Source organism: Sus scrofa, chromosome 5 (assembly GCF_054392235.1).
Source record: "Sus scrofa isolate SSC_HxYL_T2T_F1_AM1 chromosome 5, Sscrofa_HxYL_maternal_Yorkshire_Landrace_v2.0, whole genome shotgun sequence".
NCBI lineage: Eukaryota > Metazoa > Chordata > Mammalia > Artiodactyla > Suidae > Sus > Sus scrofa.
The window spans coordinates 69,135,642-69,158,941 of NC_139387.1; the positions used below are offsets into that span (position 1 = coordinate 69,135,642).

The 23,300-nt window shown below is 39.7% G+C and overlaps 1 protein-coding gene across 3 annotated transcripts in view; it reads left to right on the forward strand.

Annotated features, from left to right (window-relative positions):
• Positions 1–6,024: 6,024 nt before the first annotated feature.
• Positions 6,025–23,300, forward strand: part of PZP2 (pregnancy zone protein2) — a 47,214-nt gene continuing 29,938 nt past the window's right edge. For 2 of the 3 annotated variants that reach the window (XM_085025136.1, XM_085025138.1), the window contains exons 1-12: positions 6,025–6,164; positions 7,427–7,607; positions 8,361–8,517; positions 8,649–8,701; positions 9,789–9,809; positions 10,823–10,991; positions 12,407–12,491; positions 14,604–14,727; positions 16,875–16,989; positions 18,920–19,029; positions 20,722–20,880; positions 21,776–22,003. In XM_085025136.1, the coding sequence (XP_084881262.1) occupies positions 6,082–6,164; positions 7,427–7,607; positions 8,361–8,517; positions 8,649–8,701; positions 9,789–9,809; positions 10,823–10,991; positions 12,407–12,491; positions 14,604–14,727; positions 16,875–16,989; positions 18,920–19,029; positions 20,722–20,880; positions 21,776–22,003 (1,485 nt within the window). In that variant the 5' untranslated portion in view covers positions 6,025–6,081. Of the gene's footprint in view, positions 6,165–7,426; positions 7,633–8,260; positions 8,518–8,648; positions 8,702–9,788; positions 9,810–10,822; positions 10,992–12,406; positions 12,492–14,603; positions 14,728–16,874; positions 16,990–18,919; positions 19,030–20,721; positions 20,881–21,775; positions 22,004–23,300 lie in introns of all 3 variants that reach the window. The other variant, XM_085025137.1, reaches the window with a different exon arrangement.

Sequence of the window (23,300 nt, forward strand, 5' to 3'; positions counted from 1 at the left end):
CAGGGATCTAGCGTTGCCATGAGCTGTGATGTAGGTTGCAGATGCGGCTCAAATTGTGCATTGCTGTGGCTGTGGTGCAGGCTGGCAGCTGTAGCTCCAATTCAACCCCTAGCCTGGGAACTTCCATGTGCCGTGGATGCAGTGCTAAAATAAAATAAAATAAAATAAAATAAAATAAAATAAAATAAAATAAAATAAATAAAAAATATTGCCATGAATATCCTTCCTGTGTCCTGTGAGTTGCAATTTCATTCTACATATGCCAGTAATCCAAACCGTACCTCCCCCAGTGTACACTAAGTGACAAGGACACCTCGATTCTCACCCACTCATGGTTGCTCAATGCTCTGTAAATATATTTTTCTTGGTAAATAACAGTTTAGAACTATGTCCAAAGGTAATCATGTCTTTCATAGACTTTTCTAAAAAATAGCTTTTAGGATTTAAAAAATCTGCTTGTTAAACAATTAACCTTTTATGAGAATTATCAACAATGGCAAAGTCAACTCTTTTCACATTTACTTATTCTTCTCTCTTCTTGTTTATGTCAATATTTAACGTTATTATTACTGTCCACACTTAGCTTTTGTTCTTTATCATATGGCAGTAAATAAAACTTTTCATGTTGTGATAAAGTCTTCTTATTTATCGCTTTTGATAGATGTGTAATATTCTACTAAGGCAATGTACAGCATGTTATTAAAAAACTCGGTTCATCTACAGTTTTATTAATATTAACTGGTGCTTTAGTGAATGATTTAGAGAGTGCCATTTTACTCTGTGTGAGAATTTCTTGGCTGAGTTGGTTACCTCTGGTTCTCAAAACCATGGATCTTACACATCGGTTATGTACAACAGATGTCTCCTGCACAAAAAGAGTTCCTAAGATAAAAAAAAAACTGTGAAGGCCGTCTTATTAATAATAATTAGCATTTATGCAGCACTTACTCGATGCCATATACTCTCCAAATACTTTACGTTTGTCAGCTAAGATAATCTAACTCTACAGAAAAGCTCCTCCTTCCTTCTGTATAATTTTGCCTTTTTTTTTTTTTTTTTTTTGTCTTTTTGCTATTTCTCAGGCCGCTCCCGCGGCATATGGAGGTTCCCAGGCTAGGGGTCGAATCAGAGCTGTAGCCACTGGCCTACGCCACAGCCACAGCAACATGGGATCCGAGCTGTGTCTGCGACCTACACCACAGCTCACGGCAACGCTGGATCCTTAACCCACTGAGCAAGGCCAGGGATCGAACCCGCAACCCCATGGTTCCTAGTTGGATTCATTAACCACTGAGCCACGACGGGAACTCCAATTTCACATTTTATTCTTTCTTTTTTAATTTTATTGAAGTATAGTTGACTTACAATTTTGTGTTTGTTTCAGGTGTACAGCAAAGTGAATCAGTTATACCTATACATATATTTATTCTTTTTCAGATTCTTTTCCCATATAGCTTATTACAAGAGTATATTTCCCTGTGCTATATGCAGTAGGTCTTTGTTACTTATCTATTTTATACATAGTAGTACATATATGTTCATCCTAACCTCCTAATGTATCCCTCCCCTATGACATTTCCTCTTTGGTTACCCTAAGTTTGGTTTCAAAATCTTTGAGTCTATTTCTGTTTTGTGAATAAATTCTTTCATATCATTTTTATTAGATTCCACGTATTAGAGATCTCACATGATATTTGTCTTTGTCTGACTTACTTCATTTAATATGATTACCTCTAGGTCCATCCATGTTACTGCAAATGGCATTATTTCATTCTTTTTTATGGCTGAGTAGTATTCCATTATATATATGTATCACATTTTCTTTATCCATTCCTTTGCGGATGGACATTTTAGTCGCTTCCATGTCTTGGCTCTTATAAACAGTGCTATATTGAGCTTTGGGATGCATGCATCTTTTCAAATTTTTCTCCAGATATATGCTCAGGAGTAGGAGAGCTGGATCATATGATAGTCTATATTTAGTTTTCAAAGGAACCTCCATGTTGTGCTTCATAAGGGTTGCACCTATTTACATTCCCACCAGCAGTGGAGGAAGGTTCCCTTTTCCTAGAGGAGCTACTCTTAAGGCCAATTTTATAGATGAGCTGAAGCACTGAGATAAGATGGCATGTAATTTGCCCAAAGGTGGCACACCAAGTGAGGAAGCTGGACTTTCTTCCCTGGCAGATTGACAGTTGAGACTATTCTCTTAACGACTATGTCACCCTGCTTTGAGGGCAGTTAAAATATTCTCATATTGTATTTCAGATTTTTTCTTCTCCAGGTGCTTTTCTTGCTTATGTGAAATAATACCAACAAATACTTGCTGAGTGCCTGTTAAACTGATGACTGGAACTTCATTACTGTATTTTCATTCATGTGAGTTAAATGGCCACATACTATTGAAAGTTGGAATACTGTGGAATTCCCATTGCGGCTCAGCAGTGATGAACCCAACTAGTATTCATAGGCATGTGGGTTCAATCCCTGGCCTCACTCAGTGGATTAAGGATCCAGTGTTGCTGTGAGCTGAGGTGTCCCAGACGTGGCTCGGCTCCTGTGTTGCTATGGCTGTGGTGTAGGCCAATAGCTGCAGTTCTGATTGGACCCCTAGCTGGGAACTTCCATATGCCACAAGAGTGCGGCCCTAAAAAGAAAAAAAAAAAAAAAAAGTTGGAATACTGTTACACTAATCACTGACTTTGACATTTGGTTAAACTCTGCCATTAAGGTTCAACCTTAGCCTCAACCTATTTCAACATCATTTTGGAATCCCTGAAATTGTGCATGATTAATAATCTTATGATCCTGGTAGGTAATAATCCTATAAAATCACTATCATAATGTTGATAATTCCATCAATGCATGACTTATGGATTTATTTTAACATATGAATTTTATGTATTTTAGATAGATTTTGGAGTGAAAATCTTATTTGTCTTTTAGGAAAAAGACATTCAAAATATTGTTATTTGCACAAACTCTCTTAAGTCAGGGAATCATAAACCCACTGTAGGCCACACACATCTATCTGTCTTAAATAAATTTCTGGTATAAGGAAAACATGAGATTAAAAATGTATGTGTTGGCAGTTCCCGTCGTGGCTTTGTGGAAACGAATCTGACTGGCATCCTTGAGGATGCAGGTTCGATCCCTGGCCTCGCTCAGTAGGTTAAAGATCCCCGCCTTGCTGTGAGCTGTGGCATAGGCAGGCATCTGCAGCTGCAATTTGACCCCTAGCCTGGGAACCTCCATATGCCATGGTGTGGCCTTAAAAAGGCAAAAGACAAAAAAAAAAAAAAAAAAAAAAAAAAAAAGCATATGTTGGGCCCATTTTGAAATTTTATGTATACATTCATATTGTAGTGGTGGGTGGCAGAAATAACAAATATTTTTATTTTGAAACCCCACCTCTTCCTTCGTCACCTCTCGTCAGTGTTTGCATTGCCCCGAGAGTTTCATATAAAGTAGAAAGAATGGAAAGAAATAGTGAATCTAGGTAACAAATAACAGCACAAATGTTTATATTATCTTATTCAAAAGTGGGATAATTGCAATAGAAATGTATATTTGTGAGTTTATCAGTATTAACAATGAAATACTATTCTTCCTGGAGTTCCTGTTGTGGCTCAATAGGTTAAGAACCTGACTAGTATCCATGAGGATGCAGGTTCAATCCCTGGCCTCACTCAGTGGGTTAAGGATCTGACATTGCCACAAGTTGTAGTGTAGGCAGGCAGCCTCAGCTCCAATTTGATCCCTAGCCTGGAAACTTCCATATGCTGAGGTATGGCCATAAAAAGAAAAAAAAATACAAAAATGAGATAATATTTTTCCTATAAGTGATAAATTTCATTTGCCAGATTATCTTGACCATGAGGCCTGGCTTTGCAAATTAGGTTATTGATAGACATTTCCTAGAAATTTAATCAGTTACATGTGCAAAAATCATAATTTTGACAATGATAAAAAGCACTTTATAGGTTTTATATTGACAACAGTATGTTTAAATTAATAATATTTCAATTTCCCTAAAGTTCTTGAGTATATTAGGTATCTTTAAATAAGACAGTAACAATTAGTAACCATTTATAAGTGCTGGTAAAACTTGCTTGGATTCTTTCTAGAAACTGAGAATGAGAATGACTCTAATGACTGAGTTCAAAATCCTTTTGCAATTGACCTAGTTTCCAGTTGCTTTCAGCAGAATTAAAGCCAATAGATAATCAAAATTATTTTTTAATGATAATTTAATATGACCTGTGTCTTATGAGTTAGGCACATTACTAATTAAATGATAATGTTAGAACTTCTCACATTTCTATTACTCTCTTTATATAAATGAGATTTCCTCATGCTTATACCTATAGAATAGGAATATTCTAGAATATAAATGGAGTAGAATAGAAAACATAGCAAGAGAAAATTGAAATTTGTGTCAATTTAGCAATAAGTAATATTTAGCCAGATGGATGGAATGTATAATTAATTTCATTAAGAAATTGTTTTTTGGAGCTCCCACTGTGGGGCAGTGGGTTGAGAATCCGACTGGAACAGCTGCAGCTCCAATTGGACTCCTAGCCTGGGAATTTCCATATTCTTCAGGTTTGGCCCTAAAAAACAAAAAGAAAGATAGAAAGAGGGAGAGAGAAAGAAAGAAAGAAAGAACCATATTGGATGAAGCGCGATGCCTTAACACAAGATGCCTCCTGGCCTACTAAGAAGAGATTTGTGATCTACATCTACGTTAATAGCTCTTAAAAAAAATCAACAAGAATATTGATTGATTTCATCAAATCACGTAATTTACTTTCTTTTCTTAAAGTGCCAACTCATAACCAGAGCTAAGGTAGCCTCCAAATACTGCTTTTATTTTTTTTTAAATTCCCATAGTTGTTAATTAACTCTCTATGTAATAAATTTATTTACATATCATACCAAAACATCCTGTCATGCCTACTCATGGCCTTTTAAACCTTTCTTCTTAAATTTTCCACATTTCAACCTTGTTCCTTCTATATCTTTTCTCCAAATTCTCAGGTAAACCCTGTATTTGAAAATTTTTTCCTTTCATTTGTCTTATTAACAGTTTACATGCAATAACATGCACTCACATTTTGACAAATGTAAATACAGCAGTGTAATCACAAACACCATAAAAATAAATTTATGTCCCTTTTGCAGTAAATCCCCAACTCCACCTCAGGCTTGCTGTCACTGTAGACTTGTATAAGTGAAATAATTTTAAGCAATAAATGAGGGCCAAACTAAAACAGCTGACAAATAAATGTACTACCAACATGAATAAAAATATGGGAAAGCATGCCCTGCTCTAAAGGAGAAAGATTTAGAGCACATGTAGAGTGGGGCATCATTAAAATAAACTCTCCCTTCTGAGGTAACCATTTGGGTTAGTTTATACCAATCTCTAGCTGACTCACAAAAGGACTGTGATAGAACAATAAAATAAAATTTGCTAGCTGGCAGTATCTGACAAAAAGGTTGAGACCAACACACCTGAAACCCCTAAAAGCAGGCGTAAATGCAGTATTTTTTTTTTTTTACCTAATTATACCGAGCACCACAATAATAATTGATTAAAACTCATACTAAGTCCCACTGTGGTGCAGTGGGTTAAGAATCCAACTGCAGGAGTTCCCAGTGAGGTGCAGTGGAAACGAATCTGACTAGGAACCATGAGGTTTCAAGTTCGATCCCTGGCCTCGCTCAGTGGGTTAGGGATCTGGCATTGCCATGAGCTGTGGTGTAGGTTGCCAATGCGGCTGGGATCCTGCGTTGCTGTGGCCCTGCCGTAGTCCAGCAGCTACAGCTCTGATTTGACCCCTAGTCTGTCCAAATACTGCTTTTAAAGCACTTTAGAAAATCTGAGAAAGTGGATGAAAGTGAGCTGCAATTGATTTTTTTATACTGGAAGTAGTTAATATGTTACAAAAATAAATGGGTAGAAGTTTACTTTTACTGCCCATCAGGTAAAATAAAAACCAGTGATTCTGGAACAAGAACAGAGTTCAAGGAATCCAGGACTCGAGACTCTCCATCTTTCCTATTCCTCTCTACACCATGAGGGGACATCCACGGCCTAACCCAGTCTGGATTCTGCTTTTCTTGCTCCTTCCCAGAGATGCTTCCGCCGACTCCAAACCGTAAGCAACATTTTCAAAAAATTCCATGGTCCTCCTCTTTCCCATTGTGTTATTTGCTTCTGGATGTCTGTCTCTTCATTTCCTTCCTAATTCCTTTTGAAACTATCTGTTGTTGAAAGGGCTTGGAAAGTCAATCAGGTGTTTTTGCTCACTAACTCAGAGACATACTCCAGTTATACAAAACTCAGAGAGGTACGGCAGTAACATCAGTGAAACAGTCACCAAATAAAATGATAGAATTCTACAATATTCATCAAGTAAGAGTATAGAACTCCTAGCAAAAAAAAAAAAAAAGGATAAATTATTTATTGGCTGATGCAAAAGCTCATGTAAAGTGACTCAGTGTATGTGTTTTTCCCACATCAGGGCTTCCCCAGATGGATGCATGACCCACAGACAAGCCAGGATTTCCTTCTTTTTATTTTTTGGGCCACATGGGAGGCATGCAGGAGTTCCTGGGCCAGGAATTGAACCGGAGCCGCTACAGTGAAAACTGCTAGGTCCTTAATCTTCTGAGCCACCAGGGAACTTCATGGATTTCCTTCTTTTTTAAAGCTGAATAACATTCATCTGCGTGCATGTGGGCATGGGCGTGCATGCGCGGGCAGTTACACTTTCTTGATTCATTGCAAATTTCTAAAGTGTTTCTATCCAAAATACATAGCAATTCATGCAGTGCTTATCCATCACTCATGCATAGGTTCACTAATGGTATGAGGGTGACTAGTTCCACAAGCCAAGAGAAGCATATTGATGTTTAACTTGGTGTGTGTGGCTGGGGGGGACCGGGGGGCGGGGGGAGCTGGCGATGTTCTGAGCTTCTAAGACCTTCTGGATGGGCCATTAAAGAATATGCTCCTTTGGAGTTCCCGTCATGGCTCAGTGGTTAACGAATCCGACTAGGAACCATGAGGTTTCGGGTTTGATCCCTGGCCTTGCTCAGCGGGTTAAGGATCCCGCGTTGCCGTGAGCTGCGGTGTAGGTTGCAGACACGGCTCGGATCCCGCGTTGCTGTGGCTCTGGCGTAGGCCGGTGGCTACAGCTCCCATTCAACCCCTAGCCTGGGAATCTCCATATGCCGCGGGAGCAGCCTAAGAAATGGAAAAAAAAAAAAAAAAAAAGAATATGCTCCTCTCCACTCCTGCTGAAATCTGTCTCTGCTCTGTGTTCAGGGACAATGGCAAAGATGACCTAGAAAACACATCCAATAACAGTACCTTTTTAAGCCCTTCACTGCTGACCCAGACTGCTCTTCTCTGCAGACAGTACCTGGTGCTGGTGCCATCACAGCTGTATGCTGGGGTTCCTGAGAAGGCTTGTGTCGTGCTTAACCACCTGAATGAGACAGTGACACTGACAATAACTCTGGAATATGAGTCGCAGGGCATGAATCTCCTGACGGACACGCAGGCAAAGAACGCTTTCTACTGCAGCACCTTCATGGTCAGTGTCGCTCCTTGGGATGAGGGTGATTGAAGAGAGAGAGCATGTCAGTTAATGCCCTGTGTCCTGGCCCCCAGCAATAAAAAAGAAAAAGGAAGAAAAAATGAGCCGTACAGAGAACAGTTCAAATTAGATTCTAAACATAAAAATTCTACCGAATAGGCTTCATAACATTTACAAGCAGAACTAGTGCAACATGCAGAAGATAATCATAGTTACAGGAAGGATTTCATTTGCTCTTAAACTTCTAAGGTAAATAAAGGTCACGTCCTTACAGATACAAGCAAACACATAGATTCATAAAGTTAAGTGACCTATCCAAGATCTCACAGATGGTTGATGGGTGAATGTATTGTTCTTAAAACCTTTTAGTAACTTAAAGTATTAAATATTTAGTTACTTATACGGGCTTACTAGCAATGATAATAATAATGCTATTTTTGATCACTGGAAAATAAAATTTAGTAATTATTTTACTAGCACCCCATTGCTGTGAAATGTGAACTTGCTCTGGCCTTCACTGTCATGACTTGTTGAAGAAGCAGTTCATTTTGTCTCAATGACTTTTTCTCTAGTTAAATCAACAAATTGTTACTGTCATGTCATACAGTCACAAGAGTCTGTAAACTAAGGGGCATCACGTTTGACCCCAGCCCGTACTAATTTTCATGGGACTAAACAGAGACAATCACAAAGGCTGAGACCTTCAGCCGTGGATCCAGGCAGATTATTCAGCTCATTTCTGTTTTACAGATTCCGGAGCAGTCCTCATCTTCCTCAGCATCCATTACCGTGCAGGTGGATGGGCCCACCCAGAAGTTCATGAAGAGGAAGCCAATGCACGTAACAAAAATAGAAAGCCTAGTCTTTGTCCAGACAGACAAACCCATCTATAAACCAGGACAGAAAGGTATAAGGCACCAAACGAGCAAAGGAAACTTGTAGGGCTGGGCACGTGGTTCTCTATTTTAAATGGAAATCCCATCATGTTTTATCTGTGTGACTACCCGGCGGGTTTCACGGGGAAAATCTCTGTTTCAGTGCAATGGCGTGTGGTCTCTCTGGACATCAGTTTCCGCCCTTTGAATGAAACGGTGAGTCCCACAACAGTGGGTAAGGGTGGTGGAAAAAGGTTAAAACATAAAACCCGTTCTTTGAGAGAACCTAAGACCAATACACCATACTTAAATCTACCACAGAAAGATCTCAGAAATGTACTGCTGTTGGAGAAAAAGGGAGGTCAATTTCATCAACGGAATTCTTCAAAAAATTATTTAGTCGGGAGTTCGCGTCGTGGCTCAGTGGTTAACGAATCCGACTAGGAACCATGAGGTTGCGGGTTCGATCCCTAGCCTTGCTCAGTGGGTTAAGGATCTGGTGTTGCCGTGAGCTATGGTGTAGGCCAGTGGCTACAGCTCCGATTAGACCCCTAGCCTGGGAACCTCCATATGCCACGGGAGGAGCCTGAGAGATGGTAAAAAAAGACAAAAAGAAAAATTATTCAGTCAAATTACCCCATAAAGACTCAATTATTTTTATTGAAGGAAAGAAAATTGGCATTTGATTTCACTCTTAGAGAACTGGAGAATTTTTCAGAGATGAGCATCATCTGTAGAATAAACTTATTATTTGGACCTTTTTACCTAAGTGTAGGTTTCCTCGACTGTACATTATTTCATAAAAGGAAAGTCAAGACTTCTTCAGAGATGTTATGTCCCAAACTAAATATTGAAAGTGCTGTGAGGCATTCCCGTCGTGGCTCAGTGGTTAACCAATCCGACTAGGAACCATGAGGTGATGGGTTCGATCTCTGGCCTTGCTCAGTGGGTTAAGGATCCAGCGTTGCTGTGAGCTGTGGTGTAGGTCGAAGACATGGCTTGGATCCTGAGTTGCTGTGGCTCTGGCATAGGCCGGTGGCTACAGCTCCGATTAGACCCCTAGCCTGGGAACCTCCATATGCCATGAAAGCGGCCTTAGAAAAAGGCAAAAAGACAAAAAAAAAAAAAAAAAAGAAAGAAAAAAAGAAAAAAAGAAAGTGCTGTGACTCAAATAGGGGCACATTTCCTCATTTGGACAAGAATGAATAGGCTCACATATTCTCGTCCAGATATTATATTGAGGCTGTCATGGTTTTCTCTTTCTACACTTTATCTCACACTCATACTCTTTCTTTCTTTTCAGTTCCCGGTGGCATATATTGAGGTAGGTAATATATTATGTATCTCAGTTGGAAATGAGGACTCACTACTAGCTATGTTAAATCGACTCTCTCCACCTCCTCCTTCTCCACTAGCACTTCACCAAAACTAGACACTGTTTTCTCTGTCTCCATATTTTTATTTTTCTTATGTTATTTTTTACTTTATTTTTTTAAATTAAGGTATAGTTGGAGTTCCTGTCATGGCTCAGCAGTTAGGGAATCTGACTAGTACTCACGAGGATGCAGCCTCACTCAGTGGGTTAAGGATCCGGCTGTGGAGTAGATCACAGAAAGGCTCAGATCCTGCGTTGCTGTGGCTATGGGGTAGGCCAGCAGCTGTGGCTCCAATTGGACCCCTAGCCTGGGAACCTCCATATGCCGTGAGTGCAGCCCTAAAAAGACCAAAAGACCAAAAAAAAAAAAAAAAAAAAAATCAAAGTATATTTGATCTACTCCCTGTCTCTCTTAAATCCAGTGGAGCATGGATAAGATGTAAATGAAGGAACAAAATTCCCTGTGAGGGAGTTCCCATTGTGGCTCTGCTGGTTAAGAACTCGACGTAGTCTCATGACGATGCGTGTTTGATCCCTGACCTTGCTCAGTAGGTTAAGGATCCGTCCTTGCCACAAGCTGCAACTTAGGTCACAGCTGCACCTCCCATTTGACCCCTAGTCCAGGAAATTCCATACAGCACAAGTGCAGCCCTAAAAAGAAAAAACAAAACAAAAAACATTCCCTGAGAGGACCCAATTTAGTGAATCTTCCCTATTTCTCACCAAGGTGGGTATGCATAATCTCAAAAAGAGGTCCTATAATCTGTAATATCTCATAGGTCAAAAAGATGCCCTTTTCTCCATCTAGAACTCCTAGAAACTTTTTACTAATACCTCTGGTCCCAATTCATCAACCATCTAATTTTCCAACTTCCAATGTCACCCTCCCCAAAAAGCTGTCCTTCTACTCAAAAGCATATGTTTCAGTTGTTTCAATGAACTTGTAATGTTCTTACCTATAGAATCCCAAGAAGAACCGAATTTTCCAATGGCACAGACTCACACTGCAAGGGGGACTCAGCCAGCTCTCTTTCCCACTCTCTGAGGAGCCCACGCTGGGTTCCTACAAGATCATACTGCAGAAGGAATCAGGGAGAAAAATAGAGCACTCCTTTAAGGTGGATGAATATGGTAAGAATTCTGTATGTGTTCAAGACATTTATGATATTAGGGAATATAAGATTGGATAATTTTTGCCAGCAAAAATCTAGCATAAAATATTTGAAAATTAGCAAGCGTTTTTATTGACCTAAATAATTTGTTAAGCACTTTTCATGTACTATCTCATTTAATCCCTATACCAGCCCTCTGAGGCAGATACAATATGATCTCCATTTTACAAATAAGCATATTAATACTAGAAAAGCTAGTAATTTACCAAAATCCCAGAGCCAGTAAGAAGCAAGAGAGATTATGGGAGTTCCTCTGTGGCTCAGGAGGTGAAGGGACCCGGGTTGCCACTGCTGTAGCTCAGGTTGTTGTTGTTGCGAGGGTTCTTGTTCCTGGCCCAGGAACTTCCACATGCCACAATTGTGGCAAAAAAAAAAAGAAAAGAAGAGAAAGGTTTTAATAGTTCCATTTGACCCTATCCAAACATAAATTGTTAACTAATGCATTGTGTTATCTACACTCATTTCATGATCTATTTTCTTAGAAGATTCACTGGATCATAGATGGCCTGGGATAACCTCCTGGCCATCTGTGACCTACACATACACCACTGTAACAATAGTAATCAGATATTGAAATCGTCTTATTAGTTATCAGTTATATGGATTTTCTAATGAAAGTTAAATGTATCATGTCATCGATGAGGAGACCTAACACAAAAACTTGATTTCTAAAACTGGCATGAGAATAATAGAACAGGGATTTATCATAGGATTAACTGATATACACACTGTGGGAGAGGATGGAAAAGTAAGAGTCCAGCAGGAGGAGATGATGGATCCGAGGAAATTACTAACCAGTGTTCCTAAAGCCTTGGTGGGAAGACAGATCGGAATTTGCCAGGGTACCTTCAGATGCCACAGGGAAGCACAGAGGGAAACTGATGAAAGAATCCATGGAAAACCATTACCTCTTCCCATCCAGCACTTGAGTATTTCTATAACCAAGGGTTTGATGGTGGGCCCAGGGCCCCTGATAGCAGGGTTAAAAGTTGGGAAGAAGTGCTGGAAGCACAGAGGGAAAAAATAAGGACAAACCAGAACGTACTGGTCCCTCTGCACCTGTAACCACATCTAACCATGATGATCTCCAGAGACTGATGGTACAGATTCCCTCCCACTTTTGACATCTTGGACAAATTTAGAGAAGGAGATTCTAAGAAACCTAATACCAGCTTAACTGAGTCAACATGGTACAACTGCCTGTGGTTGTGAATGGCCTTTCCTTTTGCTAATAGTGGCACTGCAGCCCCTTAATTGTAATTGCAATCATTTTGTGTGGCCCCTTTGTTGCAAGGCTCTGTAATTGAATCATTACTACTACTTGCAAGACTTCTTGCCCCACACTCACCTTTTTTTCTCTTTTATTGACAACAGTTTTGCCCAAATTTGAGGTCCAAGTGAAAATGCCCAAGGTTATTGGTTTTCTAGAAGATGAATTTGAGGTATCCGTCTGTGGCCTGTGAGTTAATGTTGTTTTTTGTTTTGTTTTTTTTTTTTAATCATATCTATTTCCCTGCTCTATTTGTATTGCACATAAAGATTACCGGACTTTTAAGTATTTTAGTTAGAGAAAGGATGACTCTCTCTCCATCTTGTCAGAGTTCAGACTAGGGAGCAGGGGTGGAAACATAAGACACTTTTATTGTAATAGAATCATTAGGAAGTTCCCATTGTGGCTCAGCAGTAATGAGCCCAACTAGTATCCATGAGGATGTGGGTTCCATCCCTGGCCTTGTTCAGTGGGTTGAGGATCTGGCACTGCTATGAGCTGTGGTGTAGGTCAAAGACACAGTTCAGATCCCATGTTGCTGTGGCTGTGGCACAGGCTGGCAGCTATAGCTCCAATTCAACCCCTAACCTGGGAACTTTCATATGCCACGGGTGCAGCCATAAAAAAAAAAAAAAAAAAAGAAGAAGAAGAAGAAGAAGAAGAAAAACCTAACCCTTATTCAGAACCTATGGGCATGCTTAATTAAAAATGTGGATACGGATTCCCATCATAACTCAGCAGTTAACAAACCCCACTAGAATCCAAGAGGACGAAGTTTTGATCACTGGCCTAGGTTCGATCCCTAGCCTCGTTCAGTGGGTTAAGGGTCTGGCGTTGCTGTGAGCTGTAGCGTAGGTTGCAGATGTGGCTCGGATCTGGCATTGCTGTGGCTGTCACATAGGCCAGAGGCTACGCTCTGATTAGTCCCCTAGCCTGGGAACCTCCATATGCCGTAGGTGCAGCCCTAAAAGACAAAAAGACCAAAAAATAAATAAATAAGTAAATAAAATGTGGATACCTTGACCCCATCTCTAGAGATTCTAATCTTAAATCTAAGGAGCAATTTGGGACTCTGAATCTCAACGCATATCACAGGTAATTTCAGTGTAGGAGCTCCATAAAGCATACTTTAACAAACAGCAAACTACGTTTGGCTTCCCAACATGTCTAGTCCGTTCAGGCTGCTATAACAAAATACCACAGACGAGGGAGCTTATTAATAGCAGAAATTTACTGCTCACAGTTCTGGAGGCGGGGAAATCCAAGGTCGAGGTGCCAGCATGGGCATGTTCTGGTGAAGGGTCCTCCTTCTGGTTCAAAGCAGGTGCTTGTGTCCACACATGCCTTTTGTAAAGGCACTAACCTATTCACAAGAACCTCATCCTTGGGAGTTTCTGTTGTGGCGCCGAAGTAACGAATCTGAGTATCATCCATGAGGAAGCAGGTTCAATCCCTAGCCTCACTCAGTGGGTTAAGGGTTCAGTGTTGCTGTAAACTATGATGTAGGTCGCAGTAGAGGCTTGGATTCCATGTTGCTGTGGCTGTGGTGGAGGCCGGCAGCTGCAACTCTGATTCCACCCCTAGCCTGGGAACTTCCATGTGCTGCAAGTGCGGCTCTAAAAAGACAAAAAAAAAAAAAAAAAAAAAAAAATAGGAACCTCACCCTCATGATCTAAGCACTTCCCAAAGACCTTGCCCCCAAGACTATTATCTTCGGGGATTAGGATTTCAACATATGAATTTCAGGGGGACATAAACATTCTGACCATATCACACCACACTCCCTCCATCAGATCTGGCAGAATCAGAGTCAGTCATTGTGATCCTGTTCATCTATAACATTTTTGTTCTATCGCTAGTTTTTTTTTTCCATTTAATGTCTCATTTACCCTCTTCAAATATGTATGAATTAGGGAGGACTTAGAAATATACTCTCTATGTTTCCTCAATTTTTTTTCCCCTAAAACAACTTAGGAGGTATTGGCAAAGCTGGAAGCATAACCTAGGTAATCTGATGGCAGAGAAAGAAGGTAGACTTACTGTTAAAAACCTCAGCCGAGAGGGAAGAAAGACCTGAGAAAAAATTCATTGTTAATTTTCCATTTGGCGGTGTTTCAAAAAGACGGTGTAAGTATTTTCCCTTAGAGTGGTAGATAATTAAGACATCGTTTCAGAACAAGTGTTTCTAAAATACAAATGCTGTTGAAGGAAATACAGTTGCTGTGGATGAGTTAAGACGGGGGTACGAACCAGAGTTATTCATAGTAAATATCTTGTTGTGTGACTGCTTTTTTGTTATAGATACACCTATGGAAAGCCTGTCCGTGGTCTGGTGACAATTAATATATGCAGAAAATATTCACGATATAGTTCTACCTGCCATGGAGAATATTCACAAAATATCTGTGAAGAATTTAGCCAACAGGTATATGGAAACCACTCTTCCCAGGACACTAACTCGTTTCATTTTCTTGTGGCTGATAATACAACAGAGAATAAAATACAATGCAATATGGTAGTGTTTGAAATAGTCACGGAAGAAAAGTGTGGAGCAAGGGAAACATGACAGGATTGCCTGGCAATGCCAGGAGCCCACTTGAGAGTAGGACTCATGGGTTTAGAGGGGTCTTTATTTGGTCAGTGTTATCATTTCCTTCTGACGGCAAGCGACATGCCAGGCATATGGGCATGAAAGGATGCGGAAGTCTCTGAAGTTAGTGTTTATCAAATGGATACCAGAAGAAAAACGTGGCAGAGGGTGAGGATTTGGCTGGTGGGAGAACCAAATGACACACTATGGGATCGAACCTGCCTACGGAAACTGAAACCAGCACCAGGCTGGGGAGAGGAGGACCAAGAGGGATGGTAGACTGGAGGGCGTGATTCCATCACAGAAGTGTAGTAAAAGTGACTAAGGGAAACAGCCGTAGAACATGCTGTATTAAAAAATAAGGAGTTTCTGGGAGTTCCCATTGTGGCACAGTGGAAAGGACTCTGACTAGGAACCATGAGGTTGCAGGTTCAATCCCTGGCCTTGCTCAGTGGGTTAAGGATCCGGCGTTGCCATGAGCTGTGGTGTAGGTCACAGATGCAGCTCAGATCTGGCGTTGCTGTGCCTGTGGTGTAGGCCGGCAGCTGTAGCTCTGATTTGACCCCTAGCCTGGGAACCTCCATATGCCACGGGCACAGCCCCAAAAAGACAAAAAAAAAAGAGGCGTTCTTGTTGTGGTGCCATGGGATCAGTGGCATCTTGGGAGCACTGGGACGCAGGTTTGATTCCCAGCTGGCACAGTGGGTTAAGGATCAGGCGTTGCTGTAGCTGTGAATATCATGCCTGTGGCTTGGATCTAATCCCTGTCTGGGTAACTCCATATGCCATGGGGTGGCCAAAAAAAAAAAGAAAGAAATGTATGAGTTACTGGTTCTGGAAGAAGAGTACACAAAAGTCCAGGGTGTGGCAGTGTGAGCAGGCAAGGTAAGGATGTGAAAAATAAAGGTAGCAAAGTTGCAGCAAGGAAATAAATGAAAAGTTAGCATGATGAGTGTGGTGATGGATGTTGAGATAAACATCAAGAAGCAAGATAAATGTGAACAAAATCTTACTATATCAGGGAGACCAGGATTATTTTTCATTTTCAGTGAGTCATGACATCTCTATATAAGTAAATTAAATGTGATTAAATTTTCTTATGCCATAAATATTCATGTCAATATATACAAAAATGAAAACAAATCTTTATTATAATATAGAACCTAGTACTTCATTTGAAAATCTGATGGCTGTAAAGATTCATCTATTCAACCAATATATATGTTTTTATTAAAGTCCCAGATATCAAGAAAACACCTTTAAGAAAACACAGTCCGGAGTTCCCGTCGTGGCTCAGTGGTTAATGAATCCAACTAGGAACCATGAGGTTGTGGGTTCGATCCCTGGCCTTGCTCAGTGGGTTAAGGAGCCGGCATTGCCATGAGCTGTGGTGTAGGTTGCAGATGTGGCTCGGATCCCGAGTGGCTGTGGCTCTGGCGTAGGCTGGTGGCTACAGCTGCAATTGGACCCATAGCATGGGAACCTCCGTATGCCAAGGGAGCGGCCCAAGAAAGGGCAAAAAGCCAAAAAAAAAAAAAAAAAAAAAAAGAAGAAGAAGAAAACACAGTCCCTAGTGACTACGTAGGTGGAGGGCATTACAAAGTCTTCTTAGAATATGTTATGTCTGAATTGTGCTTAGAAGAGCAGTTGCTATGGGCCAAGATGAGAATGGAAGAAATAAACTTATTATGTGAGGAAAACATACCCAAAGAGATAGAATTACAAAACACCATGGCACATTTGGAAAGTCCAGGAAATTTAATAGGGCAGAAATAGGACAGGTTTTCAGAAGAGATGGAAGAAGGCAAAGATTGACAATGAGTAACTTAATGGTTAAGAAGAAACTGTGTATCATTTGGATTCCTGATCAGAACACTGGTAAAATTTCCTTCTGGGGCCAACACAAAATGTGCATAAGTTGATAACTGACTTTTTTTAATCACAAATCAGAGGACCCAGGAATTCTCTTCCTTTCTCTTCAGACAGACAATGAAGGCTGTTTCACAAAACTTGTAAAGACTAAAATATTCCAGCTGAGACAAAGAGGGTATGACATGACCTTACAAGTGGAGGCCAAGGTCAAAGAAGAGGGAACAGGTTTGTATTATTTTTAAATATTTAGTTAAAATTTGTTAAATATTTATCAAACTTCCTTTCCTCATGTAAAGTGTGTTATAGTTGCCACTCTGACAATGACATGGTCTCTGCCCTCAAGAAATTAGAAATCTAAACAGGAGTTCCTGTCGTGGCGCAGTGCTTAACGAATCCGACTAGGAACCATGAGGTTGCGGGTTCGATCCCTGCCCTTGCTCAGTGGGTCAAGGTTCTGGCGTCGCCGTGAGCTGTGGTGTAGGTCGCAGACGCAGCTCGGATCCTGCGTTGCTGTGGCTCTGGCATAGGCTGGCAGCTACAGCTCCGATTCGACCCCTAGCCCGGGAACCTCCATATCCCGCAGGAGCGGCCCAAGAAATGGCAAAAAGACAAAAAAAAAAAAAAAAAAAAAAAAAATCTAAACAGAAAATATATACATGGCTATGTATATATGCAGGTATGTGTTACCTATAACCATAATAGAAGTTCCACAGGAAATGTAAAAAATAAGGGCCAAATGAGTATGAAGAGACATAGTTAATTCTAATACAGAGCCAAAGATAGCTTTAAAAAGTAGCATTTTAGTAGATGTGTATAGAATGAGGAGTATGGTATGGACCTGGAAAACATAATAAGCGTAAAACAAATGTGTCTGGTCTCAGAAAAATCTGAAAATGTAGGCTGGTGCTAAGGTCTTTAGACAAGCAAATCATGTACTAAAGAGGTTAGACTTCATTATGAAAAGCATTGGATATCTTCAGATATATTTGAGGCAAATGACCTAAATAAATTTTTTTATTCTTTTTACTGCCGCACCTGCAACATATGGAAGTTCCCAGGCTAGGGGTTGAATCAGAGCTGCAGCTGAGTCCTACGTGACAGCCACAGACACACTGGCTCTGAGTCGCATCTGTGACTTACACTGCAGCTGTGGTGCAGCCCGATCCTTAACCACTGGGTGAGGCCAGAGATTGAACCTGCATCCTCATGGAGACAGCATCAGGTCTTTCACCCACTGTGCCACAGCAAAAACTCCTAGTTGATATTTTTAAAAGTTAATTCCAGCAGACATGAAAAGGACAGGCTAGACAAAAAGCGTGTTATCCTGTAAGAGTTCAGCATATTATTCAAAGATGACACCAAATATTATAATTTAGGGACCTGGGGGATGGAAATGTCATTAGCCAGGGGAAGGAAAAGATGGGAAAGATAGTGATGAGAAAGTGTTGAAGACATTCATTATAATTTGGAATATCAGCATGAAAGTTGATTCATTCTGCAGGCAATTTAAAAAGAACGCTAGAGCAAAATCAGGACCAGAAACGTAAATCTGAAACCGCTTTCATTTTGTCCAGATCCTCCTAAGAGGAAATGCTAAGTGTTCTGAAAGTGAGCTCATTGAGCATTAGCTAAATTGAGGCTAGAGGCAAACAAGGAGAGAACCAAGGACAGAAGCAAGCACAGTTAGTTGTTTACAGTTAGTTGGGGTCGTATCAGATAAATCAGCTTAATAAAACTAGAAGTCATAGGCCTAGGTAGAGAGAAATAAGCACAACTTCTTAGATGCCCCTGGAAGGGTTTCCGTGGTACCTACTTATGAAGTACTTATGGGAGTTCATTTTGAGGAGGTCTGAAATGAGAATACAGTATTGGGGGAAAAGTAAGGAATCTTTCAGACCTTGATACAGTGGTATTTAAATGATGAAGACAAAACACAGATCACACTTCACTGAGTAGAAAAGCACCGGGTGTTGGCTATACTTTTGAAGGTGAAGCTAATGTCAAATTGTTTGTATTTTTGAAGCATGGGAAATTCTGGAAAGAATGAACAAAGATGATATGGGTGGTATTTTGTTATAATGGAGTGAAGCTGGGTTGGAGGTAGGAGGTGAGCTGAATATATTGAACTATTCAACTTCACTGAATTATTTTTCAGGGTTGGAATTAACTGGACAAGCCTCATCTAAAATCACAAATTCCTTAAGCAAACTGGAATTTACCCAAATAGATTCACATTACAGGCGTGGGCTCCCTTTCTTTGGGCAGGTAAAGTATCTTTTCCACATAATCATAATTTAGCGGAATGTGGCCTTTAAGAAAACAAATTTTTATGTCACAAAATCAAAATTATTATAAAATGAATATTTACTTAGCGTAAGAAAATAATTATAACAAATTACAAATTTAAGGGGCAAATACCATTACAAAATTCAGAAAAATAAAGCATACTTTTGTGAATTAACTTCCTAACACACCTCTACAATACATTTTTCCTGTTTAGTTTGGCTCTGTACTCTTTGCCTCTTTATAAACAGTGATTTATATTCCTTGGAAAGATGCTTTCATCCAGATGGTTTTTTTTTTTTAATTATTATTTGTTTTGGAGTTCCCATTGTGGCTCAGCAGTTAACCAATTCAACTAGTATCCATGAGGACTCAGGTTTGATCCCTGGCCTCACTCACTGGGTTAAGGATCCAGTGTTGCCGTGAGCTGGATAGTTTGCAGACATGGCTCAGATTCTGCATTGCTGTGGCTGTGGTGTAGGCTGGCAGCTATAGCTCCAATTCGACCCCTAGCCTGGGAACCTCCATATGCCTTGGGTGTGGCCCTAAAAAGACAAAAGACAAAAAAAGATGAATAAAAAATAAATTATTGTTAGTTTCTAAAAGTTTTTTTTTTTCATTTCAAGGCTCCGTATCGATAATAATAATGGTAAATTTTAAGACATACCCAATTTAGTAAACTATTAAGGACACATATGATTTCTAGGCATTTTGCATTTCTTCTGTAGTAAGTAGTCTTTGAATTGATAGTTTACAGGAATTTCCTCACTTTATTGACATATTATGAATTTGATATTTTCTTAATGTATTCCAGTATTTTGTATCAAATTGGCAAGAAATTAATAATGGGACAAGATCATTTCAAGTCAAGAGAAAACTAAAAACTAAAAGCTGAATGTGACTTGGCCAGAAATTTAAGAAAGATGTGAGAACACAAGGCCAAGGCAATAGCGGTGAAACAGTGTTTTAAGATCAAAGAACGAAGGGCCTTTTAAGATGTGGTCAGAATTTCAGCTTGAAGGGTTACTGAAGGTTTTAAGGAGCATGACATGAGCAGTTTCTCTTAGGCTGTAGAGAGAATGGTGTGAAGCAAGGATGGAGCAGCCAGAGAGTGGACAGTGTGAGATTAAACAGAAAGATGTTGGAAACCAGATGAGGAAAAAATATTGTGGTTTCGACTGGAATGGTAGCAGCAGATTTAGGGAGAAATAAGTAGGAAGAAAAAGATGTTTCACAAGCGAAGATAGAGCACTTGGCAATGGATTAGATATAGGCAGTGGAAGAGAAAAAACGATTTTTTAAAAAAGGCCGTACAAAAGCTACAGAATAGTTGAAAGCACTGTATACCGAGATGGAGAACTCCAGAGATGAAGAAAATTTGGGAAGGTGGCATCATGTGTCCACTATTGGCTATTCTGAATGGAATACTCATAAGTGATCTAAAGAGCAATGTCAAAAAGAAAAATATTTTAGAGCCCAGAAAGCAAATCTTAATTTCGTAGTCTAAGATCTTCCCTACCTGACAGTGGCTGAGACATCAAGAGGCGTAGACGACAGAGTGGAAAGTGTTGAAAGTGAAAGTGCTGGGTATAACCTGTGAAAAAAATGTTGAGTATAACCCGGGAAGGTGTTGAGTATAACCTTTGCAACCAGCCATCACTTTCCCATTTCTAGGTTCTTCTGGTTGATGAGAAGGACCGGCCAATCCCCAATAAAACTATAACGGTCAGTGTAAATGAAAATGCGTACCAAGCCAGCTTTACCACGGATGAGCAGGGTTTGGTGAACTTTTCCATTGATACCTCTAACTTCACCACTGCTATTACAGTTCTGGTAAGTGGAAAGGGCATCTGGGACTAAAAAGATGGAGATCACTGGGGCCAAAGCATTTAAGGATATACAGGAAGCATGTGAACTTTAGGGAGAACAGAAAAAGTGATAAAGACTAAAACAGGAGTTCCCGTCATGGCGCCGCAGAAACAAAACCAACTAGGAACCAGGAGGTTGCGGGTTCGATCCCTGGCTTTGCTCAGTGAGTTACGGATCTGGCGTTGCCATGAGCTGCAGTGTAGGTCAAAGACGCGGCTCAAATCTGGCATTGCTGTGGCTGTGGTGTAGGCCGGCGGCTACAGCTCCGATTAGACCCCTAGCCTGGTAACCTCCACATGCCTCAGGTGTGGCCCTAAAAGGACAAAAGACAAAAAAAAAAAAAAAAAAAAAAAAAGACTAATGCAGCAATGAAGCAAGGAGGAGACCTAAATAAAAAGAAACAATTTTCTGTTTTTACTGTAGATGGACTCTGTTTACAGCATGATCTAGTTTCAGGAGACATTTATTACAACATCTTGAGAGTCCCTCAAAAATCCAGTATTTCTACTATTTTATTACAAATTAGATTTTTCTCTGTTTCCTAAGTGTACCACTCTTTTTGTTTTGTGTTAAATGTTCAAAAGTCCATATGCCACTTACCACCATAACGGTATTAAGAGAAAAGTAACTGATCTTGGTGATGATTAAATAATATCTACTGGATCAGGATAGTACAGCCTTAAATAAACTGAAGGAAAAAGTTGTTTATAGATTATACTTTATTTGGGAAAGCAGCTTATAATGAAACTGAGTAAGCATGATTTGTATAAAATCTTCAGTAAATGCCAGCATGACCCATCTATACCTGATGTATATTAATAACAAATAGCCTATTTAAGCTGTTTATTTCATCCATTAGGCCACTTACAAACAGAAACAACCCTGTTTTGATAACTGGTGGCTTGAAGAATTTCACACCCCAGTGCAGCACACTGCAAGACATATTTTTTCCCTGAGCAAAAGTTATATTCACCTTGAACCTGTGATTGGTACCGTGGCCTGTGGGCAAACCCAGAAGATTCGGACACACTACATCTTGAATGGAGAGATTCTGAAGAATGAAAAAGAGTTAACCTTCTATTATTTGGTAAGAATAAAAGCCACTGCAATTCTTTCTAACTGTGTAGACCCTGAAACAACTAAGCTCCTAGCTGTGTAATGTCCCTTGCAGCAACATAAATTCTTTTTGTTTTTATGAGTGAAGACAAGTTGCTTCTTAACAAATTATTAGTGTGTTAATTTTCCATTTATATTGTGGTCTCCACTGAAATTTTAAGATTATTTTTCTTTTTTCTTTTCTGAGTTCTAATGGAAAATTATTGAATGGAAGAGGAAAGAGCTTAGGGCAAATATTTTAGTCAAAAAGAATGTTTTTCTTAGAAATCAAGAGATTAATAAGCAAAAGGTAAAAATCAAGAACTTATTCAACAAGAAACAAAAACTAGGAGTTCCCTTAGTGGCACAGCGGAAACGAATCCGACTAGGAACCATGAGGTTGCAGGTTCGATCCCTGGCCTCACACGGTGGATTAAAGATCCAGCGATGCCATAAGCTGTGGTGTAGGTTGCAGATGTGGCTCAGATCTGGTGTTGCTATGGCTGTGGTGTAGGCCGGCGGCAACAGCTCCAATTAGACCCCTAGCCTGGGAACATCCATATGCAGAAGTTGCAGCCCTAAAAGGACAAAAAAGACAAAAAAAAAAAAAAAAAACCATAAACAATTTCGGAAGAAAAAAGTTGATTTGACTTTAATTGGAGAAGTGAAAATTAAAACAACAAAGCAGTAGCATTTTACTCCTATAAAAGTTCTAATAATTTACAAAGTTCAAGAATCGGTGTAACTGAAAATACTTAACTGAAAAATGCTTTAACAGGCATATTATAAATTGGTATGTAATTTAAAATTACATACCAATTTATGTATGTAATACATATTCATATGTAATTTAAAATTACACGTAATTTACCATATTATAAATTGGTATGTAATTTATTAGGCGTAACTGAAAAATACTTTAACAGGCATATTATAAATTGGTATGATACTTTTGAGGTCTATATACCTATTTATGTCCAAAAATTTAAAATATTAAAAGCTAGTAGTTACCCAAGTAAGTCTTTAAGAAAACCTTGTCGTGGCAAGCAGAAATATAAATTGGTATGATACTTTTGAGGTCTATATACCTATTTATGTCCAAAAATTTAAAATATTAAAAGCTAGTAGTTACCCAAGTAAGTCTTTAAGAAAACCTTGTCATGGCAAGCAGAAACGAATCTGACTAGGAACCATGAGGTTACAGGTTCCATCCCTGGCCTCGCTCAGTGGATTAAGGATCTGGTGTTGCCATGAGCTTGTGTAGGTTGCAGACGAGGCTTGGATCTGGT